This window comes from Microcaecilia unicolor, chromosome 5, assembly GCF_901765095.1.
Source record: "Microcaecilia unicolor chromosome 5, aMicUni1.1, whole genome shotgun sequence".
NCBI classification, from domain to species: domain Eukaryota; kingdom Metazoa; phylum Chordata; class Amphibia; order Gymnophiona; family Siphonopidae; genus Microcaecilia; species Microcaecilia unicolor.
In genome coordinates, this window is record NC_044035.1 from 154,249,872 (window position 1) to 154,271,995 (window position 22,124).

Genomic DNA, 22,124 nt, shown 5'->3' on the forward strand with positions numbered 1-22,124 from the left:
GCAGTGCACTGTGTGCGAGACAGTGCTGAAAGCTACGATTACAAACACACCAGGGACTCTCATGTACATTATGAACTATATATATATCCCGAGATTACATACTCTGGGGTAGATATTCAGCACACAGCCGTAAGCAGTTTTTAAGCCGATTACAACTGCAGGCTAAATTAATCCTGGATATTCAATGCTGGGTCATGTCCAGGTTCCAGCACTGAATATCCGGGTATGTATGGGCACCTGGAAGCTAACCAATTGCTGATATTCAAATGGGTGCGTTGTTAGCTTGGCAGATAAAGTTAAGACAGCCTTTTTGTTGTCCTAACTTCATCTGCTTGCTTAGCCAGTTAGCAGACTGAATATTGCCACTAAGTGGTTAAGTGCTGCCTCCACCCCTGGACCACCCTAGCCCATCTCCAGCCCTGTTAAACACTTTTGAGTATCAGGCTCTCTAGTAATACCACACTGATCAGGGCACCTATGTGAAAAGTCCAAATTTACACCTATTTCATGCAGGCAACAAAAGGACTTAAGTGTCTTTATAAAGACTATACACATTTATACCTGCTCTAAAAAAGGTGTAAATGTTTGCATGAAATCTATGCATGTTCACTGCAACTCCATTGCAGCTCTGCTCCATCTACGCTCTCCAGGAATGCCTACGTGCCAGTCATGTAAAGGCAGGTGCCCTTGCAGTGTGTCAATTTTGACACATGTATGTGTGTACATTTGTATAAAACCCATTTTTCGTATATAAAACATGCTTTGCATGAAACATAAACCTCATGAAATTAACCTTTAAAAATATTAATGTGGTATGGTAAAGCATATCCCATAACATCAGATTACAGGTGTGCTTTTCACCTCAGAAATCTACAATCACCCAGAGTATGCACCTGAGATGCACACACTATAATGAGGATCTATGCTGCCAGTGCAAATGTTTCTTACCTGCTGTAGGGCTGCTGCTGCAACAACAGCCTGTTGCTGTAAAGCTGCAGTCTGGGAGAGCTGATAATTAGCAGATGCTTGGGTGTTGAGACCTGCTGCTGCCAGAGCCCCTTGCTGACTGTAGATGGTAGGAGAAGCTCCAAGCAGAGAAGGCTGTTGCACGCCAAGAGCTGCTGTAAACAAAGACATGTTAACTGGTTGTATTAGGGGTCTACAATCTACAACAGAAAACTGCATTCAAACCATGACTTTTTCATTTCCTTGAGAGCCTATCACAAGGAACTTTATCAAATGCTTTCGGAAAATTCAGATGTTCTATACTGACTGGACTCGCCCTTTATCCAAATATTTATTTACACTCCAGTTACTAAGGTGTCCTTTTACTAAGGTGCGCTGAACAATGGCCTGCAGTAGTGTAAGCACGGGTTTTCGGAGTGCGCAGAATAATTTTTCAGCGCACCTGTAAGAAACGCCTTTTTCAAAATTTTACGGAAAATGGACGTGCGTCAAAATGAAAATTGCCGCATGTCCATTTGGGGTATGAGGCCTTATTGCCAGCCATTGACCCAGCGGTAAAGTCTCATGCAGTAACGACCTATGCACGCCAAATGCCACTTGGCGCTCGTCCAATACATGTGGCAGAAAATAAAAGTTAAATTTTCGTTTGCGCGTATCAGATGCGCGCCAAAAATAAAATTACCGCAAGAGCTATGCGGTAACTATATTTTGGCGTGCATTGGGCGCATGTAGACGCTTACGCAGCTTAGTAAAAGTGCCCCTAAAACAAGACTTGATCTTCCCAGATAAGCCATATTTATCCATTTAACTAATTATGTTCTCAACAATAGTTTCAACAATTTGCTTCAGCAATGGCATCGGATTTACTGGTCTGTGGTTTCCAGAGTCATCCCTTGGGCCATTTTCAAAATATAGCATTACAATGGGTACACTGCAATCCTCGTATTTTAAATGATAGGTTACAGATAACCAGTAGTAGGTCTACAGTTTCAGATTTGAGTTTGATTTGAACTCCACGGTGAATACCATCTTGTTTTGATGATATGCAACAATACTGTTCGTCAATTTTTTCTAACAACTCTTCCAGATTCACACTAATTTCACAGTTCAGACAACATACAAAAAAATGTTTTCAGCATTAGTATCTCCCCAACATCCTCTGCAGAAGACCAAAACAAAGAATTCACTTTTTTTCTGTTATGACCTTACTCTCCTTTAGCATCCCTTTTAGAGCTGGATGTATCAAAGTCCTGGTAAAGCACTGATTGCTATTTCCATCTAGGTAAAAACTATCGAATTGGAAATATTGAGGGATGCTCCAAAGAATCGGACTGTAAATGAGCTGATTGCAAAAACAGCAAGCAGCTCGGCAGGGAGGAAGACAATCGGTCACCAGAGCACGTGTACAACAATCGCTAAGCGTAGCTACTCTGCGCATGCTACAGATGTCTTTTATACATGCATTAGTTGCGTTTATGAAAGCAGTGTGTAGGTTTTTTTTTTCATCTCCGCCACACTCATGTTACAGACGTCTTTCATACACAAATGCTTATTTATTTATTACATTTATAACCCGCCTATCCAAACATCTAGGCAAGGTACAAAAAAACATTCATCAAAAAAAGAAAACACAAACAATACACAATCTTACAAATCACAAACTCTAAACACTCAGAACCCACATCAGCCAAAAGCCCTAGAAAATAGCCAGGTTTTTAGCAATTTCTTGAAATTTCACATAACAAATGGTAACAAATACCACAAATGAAGACCAGCAATAAAAAACTAGACTATGAACTTCCTCCAAACGTACCAGATTAAAATATGGAACAACCAATAAATTCTGGTTTTGAGACTGTAACACCCGAGAAGAACAATAAGACTGCAAACTGAGCTCTAAGGCCTCAGGAGCAACACCCTGCCACGCATGAAACACCAATAACAAGATTTAAAATTCAATACACTGCGCCACAGGCAACCAATGCAACAACCTCACTGAGGTGTAATATGCACCTTCTGACCCAAACTCAAAAGAACCCGGGCAGCAGTGTTCTGTGCAACCTTCAAGGCCTACAAAGTTGTACACGGCAAGCCGCACAACAAAGCATTACAATAATCAAAAGGTGACATAACTCTGCAGCACAGTACAACAACTCTCAAAGAAAGAAAATGTCCGAAGTCTAGATATCATTCGCAGTTTAAAGAAAATAACCTTAACCATAGCAGCCACCTGTAGTCTAAAAGGCAGCCTTGTGTCCAAAATCACCCCTAAACTATGAAGCAGGAAAACCACTGGCACAAAAACAGAATCTAACTCAAATCCAGAAACAAGACATGGTTCTCCTAAATGGGACAACCACAATATTTGCGTCTTCGCTATGTTCAACGAAAGACCATTTCGCATGCATCCAAAGTTGCACTCTCTGAAAGGAAGTCCTCACCAACATAGTAACATCATCTTTCTGAAAAGGAACAGGAAAAAAAAATTGAAGATTGCCCGCATAAAGACAATAATTAATCCCCAGATGTATTAAAGCAGTGTGTAGCTTTTTTTGTTTTCAAACTTTTTTTTTTTTAATCACCGCCAGACCCTTGGCAGCAGTACAAGCAGGGAGGGAAGCAAGGGAGAATGAGGTGAAGGAGAGAGTGAAAGTCTGCCTGCCTGCATGCATGGCGAGGGGCGAGTGGGGAGCGCTAGAGATGCAGCAACTGTCCTCAGCCAAACCACCAGCTGCTATTTCAGTTGTAATGGGAAGGAAACAGCAATACCGACAGCGAATGCACATTTGAAAAGTGATTAGCTCGTTATAATAACTTTGCATACAATTTTCATTAGCTACTACCATGATAAGAAAATAGAATCCTTTTGTGTAAACTGGCTAGAACCAGTGTAACCACATTGCTGGCTCATTAAGGTTTGTGCATCTGGGTGTTAATCTCCTGTAATTTTCAATGGTTCAACTGACCAAGTCAAGAGGTTTCTTATTTAAAAAATTATTTGTGTTATTTATATGAAGAAATTAGAATTGCAAAATTCCAATACAAAATTGATGTCCAATCTAAAAATTTATTAAAAAAAACAAAAAAACAAAAAATAACCTTACAAACAAATTGACTTCCAAGAAAAAAAACAAACAAATGAAAAAGAGCAACAAGATAATGAAGTCTAGACCAAACGTTTTTGTTTTTTTTTCATATCTTGGTTTCATCTTAACTATCACTGCTTCTCAACTCTCTCCTGACAGAACACCTAGCCAGTCAGATTTCCACTACTATGAAAATGTATAAAATTAATTTGCAAACAATGAAAGTAATGCATGCAAATCTACTGTGGAAATTCTGAAAACCTGATTAGCTAGATGTAACTCCAGGAAAGGTTTAAGAAGTACTTTATAAAGTGAGTGCTAAAGAAATATTCCTATGGGCATCTTTAGCATTTAGCACGCACTAATCATTACAGCACACACTAAAAATACTAACACACCTTTGTAAAAGACCTTCTAAATCATTCACTTACACACACCATGCAAACAAACTGCAGATAACATTTTTTTAGTTATTTTAACAGCAAATGTAGAGTTCCGTTTACCAAGCTGGGGTAAAAGGGGCCCTGCAGTAGTGTCGGTGCTGAGGGCCCCTTTTTATCGCAGTGGGTAAAAGGTTTTTTGTTTTTTTTTAAGGGAAATGGCCCTGCAGTAAGTGAACCACTTGCTGTGTGGCTATTTCCAAGGAAGCCCTTACTGCCACCCATTAAGGAGGCGGTAAGGGCTCCCAAGATCACCTGGTGGTAACCAGGCAGTGTGCAGAGCTGCTCAATTACCAACAGGTAATCCCCTGGTGCTAAAAAATAAAAATGCAATTTCTAGTGCTGGATTTAGCATGCAGCAGAAGCCAGGACTACCACTGGGTTCCTGCGGTAGCCCTGATTTGCCACACGCCAATGCAGCAGTAGCCCTACCGCCCTTTTAGAAGAGTTTACAGTTTCAGCTTAATTGGTCTACTGGGCTACAACATCCATGGGATCTGGGTTTTTTTTTTTTTTTTGTTAACTAGAAGCATTTCTGGTCTTACTAGATACAAACCATTGTAGTCAGTCATTGTTTGAATGCTGAAAAACTGACCTTGGCTGCAGTTTGGAAGGAGTTGGGTGATCCTTCCTTACATAAGTGGTCAGCTGAGTTGGGAGTAGGTTTACTAAATGCAGAAGTTAATAGCAATAATAGTATGGTGAAATGAGAGAAAATTTGGGGGTCACTTCATAATAGAAACAAGACAGCAGATAAAGGCCATATGGCCCATCCAATCTGCCCATCCTCAGTAACCCTTAACTCCTCCTTTTCCTAAGAGATCCCCACGTGCCTGTCCCATGCTTTCTTAAATTCTGGCACAGTCCTCGTCTCTACAAGATCCACCAGGAGGCCATTCCACAAATACATCACACTTTCAGTGAAAGAGTATTTTCTTAGATTCCTCCTATCTTTCAAACTTTCGCTCATCAAAAAGAAAAGGAAGCCTGCACAGTTTGCAAGGTGGTACTACCTAAAATTCCATTTTCCTCATGTTTATTTTAAATCCAGATATTTGTGAATAGGCCTTCAGTTCAGCTAACAAATTCAGGAGTGTGGTGATGGGAGAGGATAATTATAATAAAATGTCTTCTTCAAAAAAAGACATCTTGTATTCCTGCTCCCTTACTACAAGGCCCCAAATAGCAGAGTTTGCCCTAACTGCAGAAAAGCCAAAGGTTTCACTGCAATAGCAAATACAAGGGAGGGTAACAGGCAACTCTGCCTAGTACCCTTATAAGTGGAAACAAGGCAGAGTTGCCTATATTAACCCGAATGCATGTAAAAAATAATCCCCGCACCCAGGCTCTAAGGGGCCCACCTATCCCAACAGCAGTTAAACCAGTATCTAAGTAGTTCCAGTGGACCCTGTCAAAGGCTTTTTCCACATCGATTCCCAACAAAAATGCAGGAGTTCCTCCTCAATGACCACATAACTCAAATTAACCATTCTACGAATATTATTTGCAATTTGTTCGCCTGGTCTGGCTGTACCAAATAAGACACGATCACTCCGAGCCTCAGAGCTAGAATTTTAGCAAACATTTTTACACCATCATTTATGTACCAGAAAATTCTTAAGGAGAATTTATTTTATTTTAGTTACATTTGTACCCCGCGCTTTCCCACTCATGGCAGGCTCAATGCGGCAGGCAATGGAGGGTTAAGTGACTTGCCCAGAGTCACAAGGAGCTGCCTGTGCCTGGAATCGAACTCAGTTCCTCAGTTCCCCAGGACCAAAGTCCACCACCCTAACCACTAGGCCACTCCTCCACTCTGTCTGGTCATTTGTCCATGAGTTGAAGCATAATTGGGTTGCACAGCAAGACCATGATCTAATACACAAAAGCATATTTTGTTTTGGACTGGCCTGCTCAAAGTCCTGACTTGAATCCAATAGAGATGCTGTAGCAGGACCAGAAATGAGGAGTTCATGTATGAAAACCTACAAATATGTCTTAATTAAAGCAGCTTTGCAAAGAAGAGGGCTAAGATTCCTCAACAATGATGTCAAAGACTGATAAATTATGGGAAGTGTTTGGTTGCAATGGTAAAATTATGTATAATCATACCTGATAATTTTCTTTCCATTAATCATAGCTGATCAATCCATAGACTGGTGGGTTGTGTCCATCTACCAGCAGGTGGAGATAGAGAGCAAACTTTTGCCTCCCTATATGTGGTCATGTGCTGCCGGAAACTCCTCAGTATGTCGATATCAAAGCTCCATCCGCAGGACTCAGCACTTAGAGAATTACACCCACGAAGGGACACTCTGCCCAGCTCACCACCGCCGAAACGGGGGAGGGGAATTAACCCAGCTCATCCCCACACAAGTGGGGGAGGGAAATCCGTCCAGCTCATCCCCGCGGAGCGGGGGAGGGACACCACACCCGCCGATGCGGGGGGATCTGGCTTATCCTGCAACCGCAACCGCGGGAGGAGCTGACTGACCCTAACACCGCCGAAGCGGGAGGGGTACAAAGCTGCCCTACAGCCGCACGAAGCGGGAGGGAGTGCCGGCAGAATTTATGTCTCAATCCAGCCCCGTAAAACGGAGGGGAGAGGAATGCAGCAGCTCACTGTAACACAAACTCGTCTCAACTCTTGAAGAATCCAAGTGAAAGAACTTGAACACGAAGTCTTTCTGAAATAACTGAAGACTAAACTTGAACCTGAAATGCAACCAGAATAAAAACAGAACAGATATCTGGGAGGGGCTATGGATTGATCAGCTATGATTAATGGAAAGAAAATTATCAGGTATGATTATACATAATTTTACCTTCCATATCATCAAGCTGATCAATCCATAGACTGGTGGGATGTACCGAAGCAGTACTCACCCAGGGCGGGACATTGAAATCCCTGACCTCAACACTGAAGCTCCAAACCGGGCCTCCGCCCGTGCAGCCACAGTCAAACGGTAATGCTTGGAGAATGTATGAGCCGAAGCCCAAGTTGCCGCCTTGCATATCTCTTCCAAGGAGACGGATCCGGCCTCTGCCATCGAGGCCGCCTGAGCTCTCGTGGAGTGAGCCTTCAGCTGGATAGGCGGCACCTTCCCCGCGGCCACATAAGCCGCTGCAATGGCTTCCTTGACCCATCTTGCCACTGTAGGCTTAGCAGCCTGCAGACCCTTACGAGGACCTGCAAACAGGACAAACAGATGATCCGATTACCGGAAATCATTGGTCACTTCCAAGTATCTGAAGATGACTCGTCTCACATCCAGATATTTAAGAGCAGAGTACTCCTCTGGGTAGTCCTCCCTACGAAAGGAAGGGAGACAGAGCTGCTGATTCACATGGAAGCGAGAAACAATCTTGGGCAGGAAGGAAGGCACTGTGCGAATAGTCACTCCTGCCTCAGTGAACTGCAGAAAAGGCTCTCGACATGAGAGCGCCTGGAGCTCGGAAACTCTTCTGGCTGAAGTGATAGCCACCAAAAAGACTGCTTTCAACGTCAGGTCTTTCAGAGATGCCCTCGACAAGGGTTCAAAAGGCGGCTTCTGCAATGCTCTTAGCACCAGGTTGAGATTCCACGCAGGCACCACTGAGTGCAGAGGAGGGCGCAGGTGATTAACTCCCTTGAGAAAGCGCACCACATCTGGCTGCGAAGCCAGGGAAGCACCCTTCAGGCGGCCCCTGAAGCAAGCCAGAGCCGCTACCTGGACTTTAAGGGAACTGAGCGACAGGCCTTTCTCCAGACCTTCTTGCAGGAACGCCAACACTGAAGAAATTGGAGCAGTGAAGGGAGAAAGTGAGCCTGCTTCACACCATGCTGCAAAGATACGCCAAACCCTGGCGTAAGCAGTAGAAGTAGAGCGTTTCCTCGCTCTCAGCATAGTGGCGATGACCTTGTCTGAGAAGCCCTTCTTCCTCAGACGCTGCCGCTCAATAGCCAGGCCGTAAGACCAAAGGGAGAGGGATCCTCCATCACCACGGGACCCTGATGTAACCGGCCCTGCTCCACTGACAGCCGCAGAGGATCGTCGACTGAGAGCCTGATCAAGTCCGCATACCAGGGACGTCTGGGCCAACCCGGACCCACCAGGATTACCCTGCCGGGATGCTTTGCCACCCGGTCTAGCACCCTGCCCAACATGGGCCAGGGCGGGAACACATAGAGGAGCTCTTGTGTCGGCCACTGTTGGAGAAGAGCATCTACTCCCAGGGATCGAGGGTCCCGTCCTCTGCTGAAAAAGCGCGGCACTTGGCAATTGGCCGATGACGCCATCAGATCTAGGCTCGGCTGGCCCCAGCGCTTCGTGATGTCCAAGAACGCCTGAGCAGATAGTTGCCACTCTCCGGGCTCCAAGGTATGGCGACTGAGAAAGTCCGCCTTGACATTCATGACTCCGGCAATGTGGGCCGCTGAAAGCTGCTCCAGGTTCGCTTCCGCCCACTGGCAAAGACTCATAGCCTCCTTGGCTAGAGGGGCGCTCTTGGTACCTCCCTGGCGGTTGATATAGGCCACAGCCGTGGCATTGTCCGACAGGACCCGTACAGGCTACAACACCAGTACCGGGATGAACTCCAATAACACCAACCGAATGGCTCTGAGTTCCAGGAGGTTGATAGACCACTTGCCTCTGCAGGAGACTAGAGCCCCTGCGCTGTCCTTCCCAAGCAGTGGGCTCCCCAGCCCATCAAAGAGGCGTCTGTCGTGACGACAATCCACTCCGGGGTCACCAGAGGCAATCCTGCAGACAACTTGTCTGTCTGCGTCCACCAGCTCAGCGCCTTGCGCACTGCTGGGTCCACGGGAAGGCGCACAGCATAATCCTCCGACATCGGAGTCCAGCGCAGCAGCAGAGATAGCTGTAGTGGTCTCATATGAGCCCTGGCCCAGGGCACTACTTCCATCGTGGCCGTCATAGAGCCCAACAGCTGCACGTAGTCCCAAGCCCGAATAGGAGAGGCTACTAGGAACTAGTCCACCTGAGCCTGAAGCTTGACAATCCGATTGTCTGGCAGGAACACTCTGCCCACTTGGGTGTCGAATCGAACTCCCAGATACTCCAGGGACTGAGTCGGGCGCAGCTGGCTCTTCTTCCAGTTGATGATCCATCCCAGGGAGCTCACAAGAGCAACTACCCGGTCCATAGCTTTGCCGCACTCTGCATAAGAGGGGGCTCGGATCAACCAGTCGTCCAGATAAGGATGGACTTGTACTCCTTCCTTTAGCAGGAAGGCCGCTATGACCCCCATTACTTTGGAAAAGGTCCGCGGAGCAGTAGCCAACCCGAAAGGGAGGGCTCTGAACTGGAAGTGTCGTCTCAGGACTGAAAAACGCAGAAAGCGTTGGAGAGGAGGCCAGATGGGAATATGCAGGTACGCTTCCTTGATGTCCAAGGATGCCAGGAACTCTCCTGCCTTCACTGCCGCTATAACAGAGCGGAGAGTCTCCATGCGAAAGTGCCTCACTTTCCAGGCCCGATTGACCCCTTTGAGGTCGAGGATAGGCCGGACAGAACCTCCTTTCTTTGGAACCATAAAGTAAATGGAGTAACGTCCCTTGCCAATCTGATTTTTTGGCACCGGAACGACCGCACCCAGGCGGATCAGGTTGTCCAAGGTCTGCTGCACTGCCACAGCTTGACCGGAGACTTGCAGGGAGAGAGTACAAACCCGTCTCTTAAGGGTTGGCAGAACTCTAGCTTGTAGCCGTCTCTGATGACTTCCAGCACCCACGCGTCTGAAGTTATAGTGGTCCACTCGCCCAGAAACGAGGACAGCCGTCCTCCAATCTGCACTGGGGCGTGGACCAAGGCCCCGTCATTGGGTACGAGACCCTGGGGGAGGACCGGAGGGAGCACCTCCGGGACGGCGGTCTCTGCGAAAGGAATGCTGCTTGGGGGAGAAATTCCTCTTGAAGGAAGAGGGGGCAGAGGAACCCGACTTGCCCGGGCGGTACCGACGGGCTTCCAGCAACCGTCCTCTGGAGGTACCGGGACGAGTACTAGCCCGAGCCCTGACCTCTGGTAATTTCTTGCCCTTAGACGTGCCGAGATCGGTCACGATTTTGTCCAGCTCGACCCCAAAGAGCAGCTTGCCTTTAAAAGGCAATCTAGCCAGGCGGGATTTAGAGGCGTGGTCAGCAGACCAATGTTTCAGCCAAAGCCACCGCCGCGCAGAGACTGTCTGAGCCATGCCTTTAGCTGAGGCTCTCAAGACATCATACAGCAAGTCTGCCAAATAGGCTAAGCCCGATTCCAGGGCCGGCCAATCAGCCCTCAAGGAAAGATCCGAGGGGGAAGCCCGCTGCACCATAGTCAGGCACGCCCTGGCCACATAGGAGCCGCAAACTGAGGCCTGCAAACTTAAAGCAGCTGCCTCAAAGGACGACCTTAAGGCCGCCTCCAATCTTCTGTCTTGGGCGTCCTTTAGGGCCGTGCCACCTTCCACCGGCAACGCCGTTTTCTTAGTCACCGCAGTGATTAAAGAATCCACGGTAGGCCACAGATAGGCCTCACGTTCACTCACAGCCAAAGGATAGAGGCGGGACATAGCCCTAGCCACTTTAAGGCTCGTTTCCGGGACATCCCATTGAGCCGCAATTAAGGTGTGCATGGCATCATGCACGTGGAAGGATCTAGGCGGGCGCTTCGTCCCCAGCATAATGGCAGAGCCAACAGGGGCTGAGGGAGAGACGTCCTCCGGAGAGGAAATCTTCAAAGTGTCCATGGCCTGTAAAAACAGGTTGGGCAAATCCTCTGGGCTAAAAAGCCTCGCTGCAGAGGGGTCATCCGCTCCATCCGAGCGGGGATCTATCTCCTCCAAGGAATCCGCAAAGGACCGTTGGGAGACCTCAGACACGCTGCCCTCATCTACATCGGAGGAGACAAAGTCCTCCAAGGCCTGGAAATCAACCCGAGGGCGTTTACCTCTGGGAACCTCAACCTCTTTATCAGAAGAGGGAGCAGGGGCAGCGTTTTGCATGAGGAAAGCCTGATGCAGCAGCAAAACAAACTCGGGGGAGAAACCCCCCAGACTGTGCACTTCCGCAGCCTGGGCAACAGCCCTAGACGCACTCTCAACCGGCGCTCGCAATAGCGGGGGAGAGACATGCTGCGCATCCAAAATGGCGTCCGGCGGGAAACTCCGCGAAGGAGCCGCGCGGGAAGAACGGCGCTTAACTTTAGCCGCTTGTGCCGTCGCCCAAATTAAGGGCGTTCATGGCATTAATGTCTCCAACCTCAAGGGCGGCCCACGAAGAAGCCGTCCGAGCCGCGTGGCCGGCCAAGATGGCGGAGGCGAGGAGCGGGGGATGGGCGTTTATGGCGGGAAAAAACCGCCACGCCAGAGGAACGACCAGGACATTCATCGGTCACTAAACTGTCACCCATCAAGGGCGAATCAGGTTGTAAAACCCCCGCATCCCCTCTAGAAGCGCTCCAGCGATCCGGGGAGCGACCCTTTGCGCCCTCGCCCTCCGACGCCATATGCCACGAGGAGAAGAATCGGGGAACCCCCTGCCCGCTATAAAAAGGTAAAATTACCTGCTTGCCGCTCCGAGCTGTAACGAACTGGTGTCCCAGTGAGTAGCTGCAATGAACGTTTAAAGAAACGTCGAATTAAACGCCTTTAAAGACGTTTAAAATTTTTTTTTTTTTTTTAAACGGAGCCAGCGGGAGGGGGGAGAAAAGGAGGGACCTGGCACCACCAGGTTTGCACTTGCTCAAAAGAGCCCTCAACCCCAGGCCTCAACAAAACCTAAGGATTAGGCTTGGAGGCCTAGCCAGAGCTGCTGCTGTGTGTGACCACCACCTGCTGAGATAGAGAACATACTGAGGAGTTTCCGGCAGCACATGACCACATATAGGGAGGCAAAAGTTTGCTCTCTATCTCCACCTGCTGGTAGATGGACACAACCCACCAGTCTATGGATTGATCAGCTTGATGATATGGAATATTATTTATTTATTTATGACAATTCTATCTCACATTATCTTACCTGATTTTTTCCATTAATCCTTACCATTATTCTAGCACCAGTAGGACAGAGTGTCTATCAACCAGCAGGCAGAGAGAGAACTGAAAACTGAGCTGAGAAATCTCTCTCTTGGCATCCAGTCCAGCTCCTCAGTATTATGTAGACAAGCAGAAAGGAGAATAAACACAACCATAAACAATTTGCTAACCTAACATCCAGATGAGCAAATATGTGTAGAACTCTCTCATCTCTGGACAACTTGTAAAGAACAACAGATATGCAGGAAGCACAATGCAAGGTGACAGTCATTATTTGACCTATTACTTCGCACCAGACAAACATCTCAGAAACCTGGGTAGGCATCTGGAATAGTGGGAAGGACTAATAGAAAGAAAATGATCAAAACCTCATTTCTCTTTCCATTATGTAGCTTTCCACTATTCCAGAGGGATGTTTAAAAGCAATCTCCAGAGTAGGTGGGATCCAGGTGCTACCTCCCTAAGCACCAAAGCCCCTTAACTGGCTTCTGAATACGCTACAATGTCCATCCGGAGGTGTTTGGCAGAAGGTATAAGTCAATCACGTCATCAGCTTGCAAATATCTGCCGGAAACAGTAAGGTAGTCTCCTCCCATTATTCTATGCCTTGTAGAATGAGCCAGCAATGCAAGAGGAGTCCGTTTCCCCACAATCAAAAGCGCTGACACAATAGCCTCCTTCAGCCATCTGGCAATTGTGGGCTTGGAAACCATGAGGCCAAGTCTCTGCTTACCAAAAAGCACAGTCTGTGATTTGTGAAACTCATTCGTGACTTCCAGATATTTAATGAGGACTCTATGCACATTGAGAAGCTTCAAGGAAGAATACTGAGCTTCTTCGTCGTCTCTGCAAAAGGACAGAAGCTCCACAGATTGGTTGGTTGAGATGAAATGCTGATATCACTTTCGGAAGAAAGAAAGGAACCATGAACAGAGAGACCTCCGCCTTCAAAAAGCGGAGATAGGAATCCCGATGAGAGCCTGAAACTCTGAACCCCTAAGTGCCAACGCAACAGCAACCAAGAACACTGTCTTCAGCATGAGATCTTTCAAGCAGGCCTTCTGGAGAGGTTCAAAAACAGCCTTCTGAAAAGCACGGACTAAATTAAGATTACACTCTGGACACGGTATACGAGAGGAGGCCACAAGCAGCCCGCTCCCCAGAAGAATTAAATGATATCCGGATGAGTCACATCTTCTGTATTTTGCCCCTGAAACAGGCCAAAGCCACAACCTGAACTTTGGAGAACCCAACGGCAATCCTTTCTGAAGGCCTGCCTGGAGAAACACTAGGATGTGTATGATCTGAGCAGAAAAAGGAGAAAGACCACACTCAGAACACCAGCCCTCGAAAGTCTTCCATACCTTTGATTACGCTATGGATATAGAGTGTTTCCTAGCCTTTTTGTCTCAAATGAGCCCTTTCAATAGCTAAGCTGTAAAACCAAAGGGGCATGGATCCTCCATCAGCAACAGATCTTACTTCAGTAGGCTGTGTACCTGTGTAAGATGGAGGATCCTGTCCAGCAGTTGAATTAGATCCGGGTACCACAGTTAATCCAGTGCTACAAGAATTATTCAATCCTGGTGCAATGCGATCATTTTCAACACAGGCCAAGGAGGGAAGAAATACAGTAGATGTGTCTCTGGCCAGGGCTGCAGTAAAGGTCCCAAGAAACACACAGGCTAAAAGATATTATCTGATGGCCTTTTATATATTTATTTCACAGTTTATGTTATGCCCCTGATGCAGCCCTTGAGAGGGTGAAACGTGGCCATGTTGTGCAGCTAGAGGACAAATGCTGATTCTACTTATATGCAGTGCTTTTTTTGTAGGAAAAAAGGTGCTGGTACTCATTATGGGTGGGGTCACCATCTATGGCTCTGCCCCTATGGTAGCCACACTCCTTATACCAGCCATGACACATATAAATAGGTATCACTGAAAATATTATACCAGTATAGGAGAAAAAAATTTGATTTTTTTTCATTATAAACTATTTCTGTAAGCTGTTACACCTCCAGTGTACCCAGTGCAAAATAAGACTGCAGACGTAAATTCTCAAATTGGACATATTCCAAACACTAAAATGAAAATAAAATGATTTTTCTACTTTTGTTGTCTGGTGACTTTGTTTTTCTAACCATGTTGGTCCCAGTCTCTGATTCTGCTGCTCTCTATCTGTTCCCTTAACTCCGTTTCCAGGGCTTCCTTTCCATTTATTTCTTTACTTTCCTCCTTTCTTCTTCACTTCTTGCCCTACATCCATAGGTAAAAGCTGGATCCTCTGCAGACTTGACTGGAGGAGGTATAGAGTGGATCCAGCTTTTGCCTATTTTCTCCATGTGCAGATTTTCTCCTCTTTTCCCCTTCCCTCATCTCTGTCAATATGCATCTCCTTCCTGTTCTTCCCTCCCCTCATCCATGTCCAGCATTTTTCCTCTCCCCCTCCATCTATGTCCAGCATTTCTCCTCTCTCCTCCATTCATGTTCACCTTACTTCCTCTCTTCCCTCCCGTCCACCCATGTCCAGCATTTCTCCTCTGTCCCTTCTCCTCTATCCGTGTGCATCTCCTTCCTCTCTTTGCTTCCCTCCAACATTTCTCCTCTCTTCCCTGCCCTCCACTCCATCCATGTCCAGCATTTCTCCTTTCTCCCCTCCATCCATGTGCATCTCCTTCCTGTCTTCCCTCTCCTCCATCCATGTCCAGCATTTCTCATGCCCTCCCCTCCATCCGCCTATGTCCAGCAACTCTCCTCTCTCCCCTGCCCTCCCTTCCAATCCAAGTGCAATGATTCTCTTTTGCCCCATCCTACCTCCCATCCATGTCCAGCAATTCTCCTTTCCCTTGCCCTCCCCTCCATGTCCAGCGATTCTCCTCTGCCCTCCCCTCAAACTAGTCCAGCGATTCTCCTTTGCCCCCTATCCTCCCCTCCCATCCATGTCCAGTGACTCACCCCAGCCTCTACCTGCCCCCGAGTTCGTTCCAACCCCAGCCCCACCTGCCCGCCCTCAGCTCCCCAACTTTCCGTTCCTGCCGCCCTGCGTTGAAATCTTTTAATTTTACTTCAAGTCGCAGCGGCAGTGAAGGCAGCAGGCAAGCTCGCCTCCTCGCTTCCCTTCCCTCACCCACAGTACCCAGCTCTTGCTGCTGCCCTCCTCCTCATCCATAGTATCCAGCTCTTGCTGCTGCTCCCTCTTCCTCGCCCATGACACCCAGCTCTTGCTGCTGCCTCCTTCTCCTTGCCCATGGCACCCAGCTCTTGCCACTGCCCCCTCCCCTATGGCACCCAGCTCTTGCTGGTACCCCCTCCTCTCCCCCATGGCACCAAGACACCCAGCTCATGCTCCCTCCTTTCCCCCCTCTTCCCTTGCACACAGACACCCAGCTCTAGTACCCCCCCCCCCCCCAAATGGTACATAGTTTCATCCTTCTCCACCCGTGGCATAAACATACAGGTCTCACAAACACCCCTTTCCTGCAGCCCAGGCCCAGCACTGGTCAGAAGTGGAAGGCAAGAAGAGCAGCTGCGGGTCAAACCAAAGCTTCCTCCTCTGCAACTTTGGTGCTAAATGCAAAAATTTGAATCACGTCATTCAAATTTTGCATTTGGTGCCAGATGACAGAAGAGGAAGCTCTACATACAGGTGCTCTTCCTTCCCTTTATTTCTGACCAGTGCCAGATCTGGAATGGGAGGAGGGTGCCTGTGTGAATGCTTGTGTGTGCGTCACAGGTGGCAATTAGAAGTAAGCTGGGGAGGGGAGGAGGGAAGTGTAGAGAGTCTTCCGCCAGCTGCTTTCCAAAGTCAGACCAAGCTGCACATATTCAGGCTGCAATTCCTAGGTACTAGATCCATTTTTTTAGTCACCATGGCAACCTGGCGCCTGGGGGTTCTTGCTTCATGTACACTTTCGGGCTTGGATAAGAGTACCCCAAGCCTAGAAGTATGATTCTTTGTACCATGATTGCTTGGGTAGGGGGTACGGGGAATGTAGGGAAGGGATATGGGGGGGTTGTGCTGAGTTGGGAAGAGGTGAAAATATTGAAAAATCTGTTGAGCTTTTTATTGTTCTGTTTGTTACATTCTTTCCAAAAGTTATATTTAAAAAAATACCCTTCTCTCATAAGAGCATAAAACTTGCTATACTACTGGGTCACACCAAAGGCCCATCTAGCCTAGTAGCCTGCTTCCAACAGTGGCCAATCCAGGTCACAAGTACCTGGTAGAATCCCAAAAAGTAGCAAGATTCCATATACTGACCCAAGACTTTACCCATGTTTACCTTTAAAGAAGGCTGGGACAAATTCCTGGATGTAAAGTCCATAGACTTGTTTTTAATATAGTTATGTGCACTGTTCCCTCTAAGCTGAGCAGGAGTCCTCCACCTACTGTCCTGCCAGTGAGAGGTGCTGTTTCACTATCACATTTTCAATGGTGAGGAACAGGTAAGCTCTGCATTACTCCAGTGAGCCTGCATATCCCCAAGGAGGTTGTAGAAAACAGTAAACGGGATGTGCCTATCTAGTCCACTATATGGGCTGAAGCCAGTAGGCGGAGCTTCCAAGCGGTAGGCAGAGCTTGATGCCATTTTAGTTAATAGCAAACGCTATTGAAAATAATAGCCAAAGATTATTAGAAATAAGGGACTGCCTATACATGGTCCACCTGGAAAAAGTATAAAGCTGTTCCAGTTAGAAAGGCAGCAACTTAAATGGCGGAGGACAAAATAATTTATGGGAGTGCCCTACTTTCAGATGGATGGGCTATTTTCATTCTGAATAATACCTCGTTGATTCTCTGCATTACTGTAAAATGTTATGGTTGCACTTCCTTTGCACTGACAGAAAACACAAATAAAAATAAACAAAAATGTATTAATACAAAAAAAAATCTCCTGGAGTTTTGGGCAATCTGGAGTGCTCTAAAGGCTTTCAGAGATTGTCCAAATTAGAACAATTTGGTTTGACAACCAATCAGCTTGCCATATACTATGTCAACAAGCAGGGAGACACAGGAACCCATCCCTTATGTAAGGAAGCAGTTGGGATTTGGAAGTAGGCCACCAGCTACAGCATGGTGTTCCGAGCCACATATCTGGCAGGGAAAGACAACTGTCTGGTGGACAGGTTGAACAGAGTGATGCAACTGCACGATGGTCTCTAAGTATGGGCATTGCCAGCAAGATCTTCCGAGAGTGGAGCACCCCCTCGGTGGATCTTTTAGCCACTTATCTCAAGAAGGTTCCTCAGTTCTGCTTCAGACTCAGATCACATGGCAGACTAATGTCTGATGCATTCCTCCTCTATTTAAGGTTCATACCATGGCTCACAACGTCAGAGTCACAGCTTCATCAGTAGCCCATTTAGGTCAGCCTCCACTGAAAAGATTTGCAGAGCTGCAAATCTTTTCAGTCCACCCATTCACATCTGTTTCCTAACTTGAGCAGAATACCCAGCATGAAAGTAGGTTTTGCCAGACAATTATGTAGAATTTGTTTGGAGTTTAGAATCCACTTTTACCCTCCCCCTAGGCCAGTGGTTCCCAAACCTGGTCCTGGAGGCACCCCAGCTAGTCAGATTTTCAGGATATCCACTATGAATATTCATGAGAGAGATTTGCATGCAATGGAGGTAGTGCATGCAAATCTCTCTCATGAAAATTTATTGTGGATATCCTGAACACTTGACTGGCTGGGGTACCTCCAAGATTAGGAATGGGAACCACTGCCCTAGGCCCATTCTTTTCTGTTCCAGTGTTATTGGTTCTGGTTGGCCTTGCTGTTGCAAGTCCCTATTGACTATTGTTTTCGGTGAGCCTGGTAGCTGGGGATTCCCACATGTGAGATACTATGACCTGCTTGTCCTTAGAAAAAATGAAGTTACTAACCTGTAGCAGGTGTTCTCCGAGGACAAGCATTCTCACATACCACCACCCCTAGGAGTGGCATTCTTTATGCTTTTTATCCAAATGCACGTTGTGCGTGACTCGGGTGACAGGAAAGCACTTACATATGCACAGTGAGGGCCTGCCAAAGCTTCTACAAGTTAGAAGATGCTGAGCATCGTCCTCACTAGGGCTACATCTGGGATATCACCCATACGTGAAAATACTTGTCCTGCTGTCCTAAGAGAACATGTGCTATAGGTAAGTTACTTTGCCTTTTGTGTATGAAGGCCATCAATTGCTGTTTAAAGAACTAAGCTGGATAAAAACTTGCTCCTCTTCATTAGTCATGAAGGTAAATAATGACTAGATTCTATAAATGGCACCTAAAAAAAACAAATAGCGCTTAGCACTATTCTATAAATCATGCATACAGTTAGGCACAGTTTACAGAATAGTGCTTAATGCTGGGAACCATGACTACATTTTAGCGTGACCATTTACAACCTAGTATAAATCCCCAAGTGTAAATTAGGTGTGGATCTCCCTAATTCTATAACAATGCGCATAAATTTTAAGAATGCTTCTAAACTGCCCATGCTCCTTCTATGGCCACATCCCCTTTCAGATTCACACACTAGAATTTACACGCACCTCTTTATAGAATATGCCTTAAAAGATGCACGCGTAAATACAAACTACCTCAACAAGTTCTCCATACTACATGATTCCCAATCAGGATTCCGGTCAAATCATAGCACAGAAACAGTGTTAATTACCCTAATGACCAAATTTAAACAAATGATTGCAACCGGCACCAATATACTCATCTTACAATTTGACATGTCAAGTGCCTTTGATATGGTAGACCACGAAATCCTATTACACATTCTCGAATACTTTGGAATCGGAGGCAATGTTCTAAACTGGTTCAAGGGGTTCTTAACCTCATGCTCATATCAAGTCACATCAAACTCAAATACGTCTGCTGCATGGACACCTGACAGTGGAGTACCGCAAGGATCCCCCCTCTCACCAACCATTTTCAATCTACTGATGACCCCCCTGGCAAAACTTCTATCAATTCATAACCTTAATCCATATATATATGCCGATGATGTAACGGTATATATTCCATTCAAAAAAGACATCAATGAAATCTCTAATGAAATCAGCCAAAGTCTACACATCATGAACACCTGGGCAGATGCATTCTGACTGAAACTGAACGCAGAAAAAACTCAATGCCTCATACTAACCTCCCAATACAACACGAAGAAATTTACCGCCATTAACACACCTAAACTAACTTTGCCAATCTCAGAAACTTTCAAAATCCTTGGAGTCACTATTGACCGCCACCTAACACTCGAAACTCATGCGAACAACACAACAACAAAAAATGTTCTACTCCATGTGGAAACTGAAGAGAATTAGATCATTCTTTCCAAGATCTGTCTTCCACAGTCTAGTGCAATCACTCGTACTCAGTCACCTGGACTATTGCAACTCAATATACGCAGGATGCAAAGAACAAATACTGAGGAAACTTCAAACAGCCCAGAATACAGCAGCCAGACTCATCTTCGGAAAACCAAAATACGAAAGTGCAAAACCCTTACAGGAGAAACTACACTGGCTACCACTCAAGGAACGCATCACTTTTAAAGTATGCACCTGAGTCCACAAAATCACTCACGGCGAAGCCCCTGCATACATGTCTGACTTAATAGACCTGCCACCCAGAAACGCTAAAAGATCGTCCCGAACCTTCCTCAATCTCCATTTCCCTAAGTGCAAAGGCATAAAATACAAAGTACTACACGGATCGACCTTCGCATACAGGAGCACACAACTCTGGAATACACTACCACGCAACTTGAAACGATCTACGAATTGACCGACTTCCGCAAATTACTGAAGACTTATCTCTTCGAGAAAATCTACAGCAAGGATCAAAACACATGAAACCCATACAATTTAATAGATACGCACCTACACACTCTCTCTTGAAGTCTCCTCTCCCGCACTCCCACCAATTCTAAAACCCCACCCACAGATAAAATTATTAGACCTTCATGTCCCCCGATACTGTTTTGTCCCCCTTTCAATTCACCACTGTTATATTCCGCTGTTCTATTCCCGAATATCCCGAATTTACTGTCTTTTACAATTCTTCCTAATGTAACCTATAAGCGCACTGCAACCAACTGTACTCCCACATACTCCGCTGTTCCATCCCCAAATGATACCCTGTATTTACTTTGTTTTCGATAACTCTTCACAATGTAACTCAGAATTGTACTGCAACCAATTGCACTTCCATCATTCACAATGTATTGTAAGCCACACTGAGCCCGCAAATAGGTGGGAAAATGTGGGATACAAATGCAAATAAATAAATAAATAAAAATACTAATTATTGCCAATTAATGCTGATAATTGCTTGTTCTTGCCCAATTACTGGCGCTGACTGGCTCATTATTCAATTAAATTGCATGTGTAAATTTATATGTGCATCCAAATTTACATGTGCATCCAGGGGCAAATGTCCTGGGCTTGATTTTCTGTCCTATGCCCAAGTGCTCCGTGTGCTTGCTCTACCATCTCATAGCAGGTCTCGTGCATTCTGATTTTGCTCCAGAACCTGCCAATATTTCTTGCACCCTTCTATACAGTTCTTCTAAATCCCGGTCTCTGGCACACCTCAAATTCAGATATTGCATCTTTGGGGCCTGTTCTCAGTCTTCCAACTTGTCCTAGAATTCAACCTGCTCTTTTAACACTGTGCCAGGCTGATCTTTGAGCTGGTTTAATTCTTCCTTACTTTAGTCCCACTTGCCATAAAATTCTTGCATTTAATTCTTTTTTAACTTCTTCCACAGTTCCTTTCATATCATCCTGTAATGAGCACAATTCTCAGTTTCACAAAGGTTCAGCGGTGTGTTCCTGTGCATATAAGTATTAGCCTTGAAAATTTTCTTGCGCATAAAATGTTTTGCAAAGTTGTATTTATGCACAGAACAGCCTGGCACTTTCATTTTTGTTCAGATAGGCCCACATATTTGCTGGTACCTCCTGTGTGTTTTAAAGTTGCAATTGCTGTTCTGGCTGGGAAAAGAGAAACAAAGCAACCCTTCTTTGCTGCCCTGAACCTGGTGAAAAATTTCTCATGTTACATGCATGTCAAAAGCCACCAATACATTCTGTGCATTGCTACGGAATACTTAATAGCCTCTCCGGCTTCCCGCACAAGTTAACACCCATGCTCAACCTCTCACTGCATTTCTCAGCCAGTAATGTGCATGCATAATGGGCAGTAACTACATGGTTAAACTTATGGTAGCTTCTGCATTGGCCTCACAGTGCGGCTCAGATTTGCATTTGCCAAGTACCAGAATGACTCTAATTTTCTCCAGAAGACATTCTGCTTCTCTCCACCTCAGGGGTAATGTCCAAGCTTATAGCACCGACACCAGCAAAGCTAACTTTGCACTTTTTCCAGACTGCCCCATTGGACCAGTGACTCTAGGCAGCCAGCTCTAAGGCTCTGCAGCAGTTTCCAGTCCCTGCTCAGAACCATCATCTTTTGCTGAGCTCCAGCTCCCATTTGTGGTTCTGGCTTCAGTTCCATGACAAGCTCCAGCTGCCGTCCCCTTACAGAGTACTGGCTCCATTTCTGCACCAAGCTCCGGTTTGTGTCTAGTCTGGTTCCTGACCCTAAGTCTA

General features: G+C 46.2%; 1 protein-coding gene across 3 annotated transcripts in view; it reads right to left on the bottom strand.

Annotated features, from left to right (window-relative positions):
• CCAR1 (cell division cycle and apoptosis regulator 1) overlaps positions 1 to 22,124 on the bottom strand; it is a 268,378-nt gene that overhangs the window by 243,663 nt on the left and 2,591 nt on the right. For 2 of the 3 annotated variants that reach the window (XM_030203453.1, XM_030203452.1), the window contains exon 3: positions 949 to 1,121. In XM_030203453.1, the coding sequence (XP_030059313.1) occupies positions 949 to 1,121 (173 nt within the window). The remainder of the gene's footprint in view (positions 1 to 948; positions 1,122 to 22,124) is intronic. The other variant, XM_030203454.1, reaches the window with a different exon arrangement.